The 10,388-nt window shown below is 35.4% G+C and overlaps 1 protein-coding gene across 1 annotated transcript in view; it reads left to right on the top strand.

Annotated features, from left to right (window-relative positions):
- Positions 1 to 7,527, top strand: part of LOC131605951 (glutamine-dependent NAD(+) synthetase-like) — a 21,019-nt gene extending 13,492 nt beyond the window's left edge. The window contains exons 2-12 of the mRNA XM_058878238.1: positions 22 to 245; positions 319 to 422; positions 531 to 665; positions 794 to 962; positions 1,644 to 1,779; positions 5,184 to 5,322; positions 5,597 to 5,773; positions 5,940 to 6,107; positions 6,548 to 6,643; positions 6,756 to 6,884; positions 6,976 to 7,527. Coding sequence (XP_058734221.1) covers positions 22 to 245; positions 319 to 422; positions 531 to 665; positions 794 to 962; positions 1,644 to 1,779; positions 5,184 to 5,322; positions 5,597 to 5,773; positions 5,940 to 6,107; positions 6,548 to 6,643; positions 6,756 to 6,884; positions 6,976 to 7,275 — 1,777 coding nt within the window. The 3' untranslated portion in view covers positions 7,276 to 7,527. The remainder of the gene's footprint in view (positions 1 to 21; positions 246 to 318; positions 423 to 530; positions 666 to 793; positions 963 to 1,643; positions 1,780 to 5,183; positions 5,323 to 5,596; positions 5,774 to 5,939; positions 6,108 to 6,547; positions 6,644 to 6,755; positions 6,885 to 6,975) is intronic.
- Positions 7,528 to 10,388: the final 2,861 nt, after the last annotated feature.

The raw sequence follows: 10,388 nt of genomic DNA, 5'->3' as shown, positions 1-10,388 counted from the left end.
AAGCATTTTTCCGATTCTTAGAGCTATTGCTGCTGAGGTTTGTGAAGAGCTTTTAGCTCCATGTCCTCCTCATGTTGAGCTTGCATTAAATGGAGTTGAAATTTTAATGAATGCAAGTGGAAGCCACCACCAACTTAGAAAGCTTGATCTTCGTCTTCATGCTTTTATTAGTGCCACTCGTACTCGTGGAGGAGTCTATATGTATAGTAATCACCAAGGCTGTGATGGTGGTCGCCTTTACTATGGTAGGAAAGTACTTCCTTTAATAGAATGACATTCATGTTTTTTTAACATTATTAACTCTTTTATTTGTAACAGATGGATGTGCCAGTGTTGTGGTAAATGGTGATGTTGTTGCTCAAGGTACCCAATTTTCTTTAAATGATGTTGAGGTTGTGGTTGCTCAGATAGATCTCGATGTGGTATGCATTAATTTCCATATTTAAAAGTATGCAATGCTATTTCAATGATATTTTTCCCATAAACAATTAATTGTTGATTCGTTCTTCAACTCATTTGACTACTGGTAGGTTACAAGCCTTAGAGGATGTTTAAGCAGCTTCCAAGAGCAAGCAAGTTGTAAAGTCAAAGTTCCTTCTATAGATGTACCATACAATCTATGTCTTCCTTTTGATCTAAAAACGCGCTTTTCTGTTCCTCATAAGGTTAGTTTATTGTTATTTTGAGTTAGATAGCCAAAAAAAATTAGCATTGAAGATTCTATGTTGATATCATAATGTAAGTGTTGAAATTAATCAAATATTCTAAGTTTCTAACTTGAACATGATTATAGATAAAATATCATTCTCCTGAGGAGGAAATTGCATTTGGACCTGCTTGTTGGTTGTGGGACTATTTACGAAGAAGTGGAGCATCGGGTTTTCTGCTCCCTCTTTCTGGTGGAGCAGATAGTTCTTCTGTTTCTGCGATTGTAGGGTGTATGTGTCAGCTTGTTGTGAAAGGTACGTACTTTCAAATATAATGAAAAAAAACTTTTATCGTATTAGATTATGGATTACCTTTAAAGTTTCTACCTACTTCTTAGAAATGCATATTATATGACTTCTTGTTTAAAAATCCATACTATATGACTTCACAAATTATTCTTGGAATCGATAGCCATGGCAACAAAACCCGTACCCGCGGGTATCCACTCGAATCCGCCCTAAAGTTGAGAGGAAAAATCCGCTTTGATTGGGTTTGGGTTTGGATTTTTCCCAATTATAAAATATGGGTACGGGTCAGGTAATAGAGACACTGATACCCACCCCAAACCCGTCTCCGAACCCGCCCTGTTGCCATCCCTACCCACTACCAATTCAGTTTTAGTTTTGTACCACACATATATGACTGACAGATGAATTAATTGAAATGTGGACCTAAATATTCATATTTCTTTTATCAAAATTCATACAAAATTGCCTGAATATAGTGTAGTGTCCTTTTTACAAATACAATGTGCTTTACTTCTTACAAAACAATTGAGTTGTATAACCGATCGATAGTAAAAATAATATACTGTCATTTTCATTTTCATTTACACTATTGAATGTGGCAGGGGTTAAATAAACAACATATATGATCTTACAAATCTAAACTTGTAATTTGGATATCATTAACTAGTGATTCATATTTGCCTTCAGAAATTGCAAATGGGGATGAACAAGTTAAAGTTGATGCAATACGAATCGGAAACTATAAGGATGGAGAGTATCCTACAGATAGTAGAGAATTTGCTAAACGAATATTTTATACTGTGTTCATGAGATCTGAAAACAAGTAAGTGGTAATTTTCTTGTTTTAGTGTTTTACATTCCTTGATTTTGTCTATGTAAGTTTTTGTTTTTGTTTTATACCATCAATACATTATCAATTATTTAATTTTCCTTTTTCCTTTAAACATAATTTTAGTACTAGTATTTATTTTTACTATTCTTTTCATAGCACCCTGTTAGATGCAACAAAAATTCAATAGAAAACAAATAACAGTACTGGGAATGACTTGTTTATTCCTTGTGAAATGCAGTAAAATAAATAGGGAACAAAACGAACGCGCTGCAACAAACTATAACCCACTTCTAACTAGAAATAAGGAAACAAACTTGACGAACTGAAGTTGCACATCAATGTGCTTGCTCCTGCCGTGCATCACCGGATTCCTTGCCAACTTAACTGTTGAGCTATTGTCACAAAAAATGACAGTACTCTCACTGCCCATGTAGCCAATCTTCTTTAGCACCCATTACACTCATATAGCTTGACAACTACCTCCTGCAGCTGCAATGAATTCGGCTTTGGTTGTGCTTAGTGTTAGGATCGGTTGCTTTCAAGAAGACCGAGTCACTGCTACTCCGCTTAGCATAAAAACATAGCCTGAGGTGCTTCCTCTATCTTTCACTGATCCGACATAATCGCTGTCAATAAAACCAATCAACTCATTGTAAAGAATGTCAAACGTTGTTGTACCTTGCAAGTAACATAGAATTCTCTTGGCTGCCGAATGATGAAGTTCTGTAGGCCTTGACATATACTTGCTTAATAAGCTTACTGCATACATTATATTTGGTCTCGTAGCAGTCAAGTACATCATGCTCCCAACCAGCTGCTTGAAGAATGAACCATTTTCATCTTTGGAGATTTTGAATCCTGGAACCATTGGATTTTCAACGAAATTGCTATACTCCATTCCAAAACGTCTTAACACCTCTATCACGTACTTCGCCTGAGTGGTGAATATACCACAATCAAACTGAACTACCTCAATACCAAGAAAATACTTCATCTTACCCAAGTTCGTCATATCAACTTCCTTCATCATGGACTCTTTGAATTCAATCATCTTATTCTCATCATCTCCAGTATAAATGAAATCATTAACATACAAGCTAATGATTAAATATTTACCTTGTTTGTTGACTTTCGTAAACAAAGTTTGCTCGCTGTCCTCCTTCCCAAAATCTTCCTTTTTGAAATATGATTCAATCCGGCTGAACCATGCTCGTGGTGCCTGCTTGAGTCCGTACAAAGCTTTTTTGAGCTTATACACCTTATGTTCCTCATTCTTTATTTCATAACCTCTTGGTTACTCCACGTACACGTTTTCAGTTAACTGCCCGTGAAGGAAAGTTGATTTCACGTCCAGTTGAAACACACACCATCTTCTTTTTGCTGCAAGTGCTAAAATCATTCAAACCGTCTCCAAGCTCATTCAATTTTGTTTTATACACCCATTTGAATCCTATTCTTTAAGCTCCTTTAGGCAGCTCAATAAGATCCCACGTTCCATTCTTCTCAATTGATCTCATTTCGGCATCCATGGTTGCTCTCCATTTCTCCTCCTTTACTGCTTCGTCAAACAAAATTGGATCAGAATGAATGGCACTAGCAAACAAGGCTAAGTGAGTTTGTATCTCTCCCCCTTCATCTGAAAGACCATCACTAGAGACAAAATCATTCAAATATGTTGGTGCTCTTCTAATTCGGGGTGTTATTAAAGGAGACACTTCATTTTCTTCATTGCCATCACTAGAATCGTCCCTCATCGGAGAAGCTACGTTTTCTTCTTCATTACCATCGTCGAAATCCTGCACCTCTTCACCGTTGCCATATTCCCATTCCAGATCAAACCTGTTGTACTGATGCAGTCAAATATGTGTCGGACAGATGAATTAACTGAGAAGATTATTCTTCAACCCCGGTACATAATACACATCCCGTACAAGGTGGTTCACTCCTTTAACAATCAATTGAACACTTCCCTTTCCAACAACATTCATGCTTGCATAATTCCCCAATCTTACTACCTTGTTGAACCCCTTTAATGGAACAAACAATGTAGTTCCATTTATCAATAAGTGTTCTCAAAATCTTCTCAACGATCTTGACATCACTCACATCTTCCCCTTAATTCCTCATGTCATTTGCAACCATCATTACTCGACCAAAGTAATCATTTATCGATTCGCCCTGCTTCATTGCCAGAACCTCAAAGTCCCGGCGTAGACGATTGAGCTGAGCTCTCTTCACTCGAGCATTACCTTGACACTTCATCTTCATGGAATCCCAGAACTATTCGGATGTCTTCTTCTGCTGAAACAAAGTTTGCTTCTGAACCCATCTCTTTCAATTCACGCTCTGTTACCATTTGTAACGCCCCAGACTACTTTTGGAATTATCGACTGACCACACAGACCAACACAAGTCTTTTTCAGCATGCTTTTGACCTCACTCACATGCTTTCCGGGAAACTTCCAAGAAGGTCACCCATCCCAGAATTGCTCCAAGTCAATCACGCTTAACTATGGAGTTCTTATGGAACGGGCTATGGAAAAGAAGATGCGCCTTGCTGGTATAGGTAGTACCTATCAATCCTTATATGCATTTCTTCAATTATGCAGTCCCTTCCCTGCGTAGCCTCAGGATCTCTCTCATTCCGATGTGGCGACCACCCTTGCCCTTTCGGCCTCTGGTGTTACATGCGGTGCTACCACTCCTCGCCTTTTTCGGCCTCGAGTGTTACATGCCCGCCAGCTTTCGCATGGTACGGTGCAATCACTCATCACCTTCTTCGGCCTCGAGTGTTACGTACCAACTTCTGGATGGTTTGTCTTTGAACCGCATCGTACTAGGAGAGGTATGGCTCTGATACCAAATTGTTAGATGCAACAAGAATTCAATAGAAAACAACTAACAGTACTGAGAATGACTTGTTTATTCCTTGTGAAATGCAGTAAAATAAATAGGGAGCAAAACGAATGTGCTATAACAAACTATAATCCACTTCTAGCTAGAAATAAGGAAATAAACTTGACTAAATCAATTTAACGAACTATCCTAAAAGTTAGGACTCTTATTTGACTAAAAGACTTATCAACTCCTTATTAAATTTATATGCAAAGCATAGAACAATGTTGATTGGTCTTGAAGATGAAACACATCAATGATATTTCAGATATATGTCAGGCATGTGTGTTGATTTCTTTTTTAAACTATAATATCATACTGCGACATAACTAATCTTAAATTTAGAGGTGTTTGTGCTTTTTAGTCAGTATGTTGAAGTGTCTGTGGTACTTTTTCTAACATTGCTAATGCTTTTTCTAAATTTATGAAAATAACACTTTTGACATTTTGTTTGTTTGACACAAAATTGTTCATTTGAAGATTCTATTTTCTCCTTCCAGTTCGAAAATGACCAAGTCGCGAGCCAAAGTGTTGGCAAATGAAATTGGTTCATGGCACCTTGATGTTAGCATCGATGGACTTGTATCTTCTTTTTTGTCATTGTTTCAAAGACTTACAGGAAAGCAACCACGCTACAAGGTAACTGAATCATGGGCTTGTGCATTATTTTATGGGGAATCTCACTTTTTCACGACTAAGTGTGTGTTTGGAAACGATGTATATCACCGCTACCGCACGTTTACATCTTCTCCAACGTGATTTTTCAGAAGCTACAATGAGTAGCTTTTATACAACGCGCGGTGGAAAACTGAAAATTCCAAACATAGGCTAAGATTCAGATTTCAAAACATGTTATATATCTGTTATTTGTAGCCTCAAGTGATATTTTTGTATTATTATCTTACTTATACAGGTAGATGGTGGATCTAATATTGAGAATTTAAGCTTGCAAAACATTCAAGCTCGAATCAGAATGGTGCTAGCCTTCATGTTAGCGTCACTCTTGCCTTGGGTTCACAACAAACCTGGGTTTTATCTTGTCTTGGGGAGCACTAATGCAGATGAAGGGTTGCGTGGTAACTTAACAAAGGTCTATATATCTCTATATAACGTTAGATTATTACACCTTACAAAGTAAGGTTAAGATATATTTTTTTACAAAAATTTGAAACATAAACTTTTGGTCTTGCACTTTTAGTTTCTCATATTTGTGATCTATTACACACTAATTAACAAAGTTCATCATCTTTTTACAGTACGATTGCAGCTCAGCGGATATAAACCCTATTGGAAGCTTAAGTAAGCAAGATCTTCGGGCGTTCCTGCGATGGGCAGCCATTCATCTTGGTTACTCATCCTTAGCAGATATTGAAGCAGCTCCACCCACAGCTGAACTCGAGCCTATACGTTCTAACTACACTCAGGTAGTGTTATGTTATGTGTCTCATCTTGAAATATCTTGATGAATCCTTTCATTTGTCAATATTTTGATGAGATCCATACCTCGCAAATAGGATATCAGGCTACATACCAATAAGTGAGAGCATTTTACACCTGAATTTACCTAACATTAGAAACCTTCTCAATCCAAACATCGTGAATACTAAAGGCGAAAAATTTATTGAATTATATCTATATATCCAAACACTTTCAAGATATTTGTTATACCGTTGATGATTTGGATGAAATAGCGCAACTAATATATTCTTATGTTCTCCCTTTTAACACAGATCTATTAGTTTTTGGTTGTTGGGTATTTGACTTTTTGGTGCCCTTGTTCTTCTATAATTTTTGTATCTACTAGTAATTGTTTGTAATCAATTTTTGAAAACTATAAGCAAATACCTCTATCTTTATTGAATAGTGCGATGAAGTTGATATAGGAATGTCTTATGAGGAACTATCAGTTTATGGAAGATTACGAAAAACTTTTCGTTGTGGTCCAGTTTCCATGTTCCAGGTATACCTCATGTTCCAGGATATATTTTGATTCATAGTTCATATAATTTATAAGTAATAAATTTTTTGTCCATTCCTTAGTACACTCATAACTTTTAAATTTGTTGTCTCAGAACCTATGTTACATATGGGGTGCAAGATTGAGTCCATCACAAGTGGCTGAAAAGGTTAAACACTTCTTCAAGTATTATTCTATCAATCGACACAAGATGACCACCATGACACCTTTCTATCATGCTGAGGTATGTTGTTATTATGGTCTAAATTTTTCTAGATAAATCTTTATACCCCTAAAGATTTAGTCTTGTTTTTATAGTTTCACTCAACTTGCAGAGTTATTCATCTGAGGATAATAGGTTTGATCTTCGCCAGTTTCTTTACAATACAAGATGGCCATATCAATTTCGAAAAATCGATGAACTTGTACATGAGTTAGATGTTAAAGATGTTCAAACATTAGGAAACCATGATATTGTGGCAGCTATATCCAATGATGTTGGTGGAATGGAAGTTGCAATGGCGGCTCTATCAAATGGATGTCGTGGAGCGGGAGTTGCAGTGGCAGCTCTATCAAATGGTGTTGGTGGGATGGGAGTTGGTGCAGCTGCAGGTTCAGGCAATTCAAATGTTTAAATTGAACCTTCATATCTATTGGTGTTGGTGGGATGGGTGTTGCATGTGCAAGATTGCAAATATGGTCCAGACAATATTACTTTATTAATGTTTTAGTTCAGTTTATGTTTTAGTAGTTTTAAGTTCAGTTTATTTTCCAGTATTCTATCATGGTATAATTATAGCAACATGAATTCAGTGGGTAGTTATCATTCAATTCATTGTTGCAATTGCTTTAATTGTTCTGCTACAACTTTATAAAGTAACAACAAATTGGTGGCAGAGCTATCTTCTTAAGGAACACGTGAGAAATGAGAATAATTCGAATGATTTTCATGGCTGCACAACTCAATTTTTCATCAATCGTTCCTCCCATTTTCGATGGTAAAAAATTATCCAATTTGAACTATGAAAATTGAGACCTATATAGAAAGTCTTAGATGTTTAGGAAGTTGTGGAAGTCGATTAAGAAATTTCTCCTATGCGGACCAACCCAACAATGAACCATATGAAAAGGCTTGCTTATTTGATGCAGTTTCATCAATTATCTTCATTTGCACCATGTATTTTTTTTATAAGCAACTCTTGTATTAGATTGTTAAAGAGTAATACTCCTAAAAAATCAGCAAACTCAAATGCATAAATGAGAGCTTTTAAACCACTTATAAAAATTACAAGTAATTCTATCCTGAGCTACTATTGCAAGCCACTGCCACAAAATCATGTAGAACAGGTCCTCTAGATCGAATTCTACACTATTAAAGATTATATCGTTTCTTTGCTTCCAAATGCACCAGCAAATAGTCAACCATATAGCACTTGCCCTTTTAGTTGACATCTTCTCCGACAAAACAGTTACAAATAACAAGAGATGGCTACTGCAATCTTCTACTAGAGGCATATCTATTTCCAGCTATATAAAAATTCTTCCTCCACCTCCAAGTGACATAAAATGCATAGGACATCTTGACTCTGTGTGACAATACCCCTTTGAAGAAATAGCTTTCTTGTCGGCAATCTGTCTTGCAAAGCCTCCACCCGTAAATGTTTAATTTCAAATGGACCAAAGCCCCCCAATTGATTCTGAGTCCCTCCTTCCTTTCTTCTTCCATACCAGCAACAACTTGGTCCTGCATCAACAAATCGTAACAAGACCTAACCGTGAAGCATTTATGTTTGTCAAAAGGTCAAATAATCACATTCACATTTGCAGAATTTACATCCGGTTGAATGCCATGTAACAAAGCTTTCAGTTAGTCGAATTCTTTTGACGCCTCAAAACTCAAGACTCCTTCCGCACAAATGATTTTCCAATTCCAAACATCTTCACACCAAAACCCCAAACAATTAACAAGATCCTCTTTTAACCAAACTTCCTGATATAAGCTTGGGAAGAGTTCTGCCAGCGTGTCCCTGCACAACCATTGTGAATTCCAAAACAAAGCTACTTTGCCATCACTTAGTTTTACTGTTATGTTATCCATGATACCTTGAGAATTCTCACACAACATCAAAAGGTCCCTCCACCACAAGGACTCATAGGCTTGGTTTGCGAGTTTGGAGGGGAGGGGGAAAGTTTCGAAAACAAAAATTTAAAAGAATATAAAAAAATATTTGATATTTTTTGAAAAAAACAATTTTGTTTAGAATGATAAAAGAGTTATTGTCATTACTAAATTTTTAGTTTTTTTTTTTTTTTGACAAAAACAAACTTAACGACTTTCATTCATCAAACAACGTTCAATACAAGGAGGTATCATATTAAGGAAACTACGCCTAGTCCAAGAATTGGCGGCCTTAGCTAACAAATGGGCAACCGAATTCGCTTGGCGCTTAATAAACTTTACCTCAAAGTTCGGAAATAAATGTAACAATTGCTGAATAGACTTAATGATAAAACTTAATTTTTAGTTTTTAAAATACTATAACAACCTAATAGATATTTAGAAAAATTATGTAAGACCCCTAAAACCCTTCAAAATCCTTCTTCAATATAATTTTGAGTTTCTTCATTTTATGGAGTTTTTGGTGTTATAAATAAAATTAAACCCTCCAAAACTCTCCTATTCAAAATCTTTCTATTATTTTTACTCAATCCTTTCTATTTTTTAAAACTCTCTCCTCCTTTCACCTCCCCTCCAAACTCGCAAACAAATTATTTTTATTTGCACCGTGTATCTCAAACGAACAGAATTAATATGGATTATCTCAAAACAGTTATGAAGGAAATGAGAGAATCAAACGGATTCAAGTTCTTAATCATATCATGGATTCATGGACTTTGAATTACAAAAAAAAAATATGAAGGAGTCATAAACCATTCAATGGTACTATAACACATTTTAAGGTAGTTTGGAATGGCGGTGAATAGAATTGATTCTAGTATAATTGAGTTTGGTAGAATTGATTTTAACAGAATTGAGTTTTGCAGAATTGATTTATGTTTGGATACATTTATGTAAAAGTGAGTTGAACAAATAATTTCAGTGTAAAAATCACTCAGAATCAATTCTAGAGGTAGAAGCTACAAATTCTAGCTTCAAGTAGAATCAATTCTGGAGTCATAATCAATTCTACTTTTGAAAAAACAAACATCTCTGAATCACCCAGAATCAATTCTACAACTCTAGAATTGATTCTGGGTCTTAAATGACCCGTGCGTCCGCACGGGTAAGTCAAATCTTAAGATGAATAATATATTACAAACGCAAAATAAAAATGTTTAAAATTCGAATGAAAAATGTTAATTTAAGATTCACAAAACATAATATAGATGATTTGTTAAATAAAATAAAAAAGGTATTGTGGTGATAGTGTCCCGTGAAAATAGTGAGTTTATGCTAATTATAAATATTTATAATATTTTGTGTAGAATAATAAAACAGTATTGTGGTGACAGTGTCCCGTGAAAACTTCTTAGATGAATAGCTTTCAATTTTAATTGGGATATAATTTATTTAAATGCAATTATAAAATACGAAATAATAAATTTTATTGTATAATAAATTTAGGCTATAAATTGATCCAAACATCTCATATTTTATTCAAATTCCAAACATCTCATATTTAATTCAAATGATAAAAGTGGTATATTAAGAGTGGTATAATAGATAGAAGCAAGGTATCCTAAAATC

The sequence above is a fragment of the Vicia villosa genome, linkage group LG5, assembly GCF_029867415.1.
Source record: "Vicia villosa cultivar HV-30 ecotype Madison, WI linkage group LG5, Vvil1.0, whole genome shotgun sequence".
Taxonomy (NCBI): domain Eukaryota; kingdom Viridiplantae; phylum Streptophyta; class Magnoliopsida; order Fabales; family Fabaceae; genus Vicia; species Vicia villosa.
Note: the sequence above shows the minus strand (reverse complement) of the source record. Positions and strands in the feature narration are given on the sequence as shown.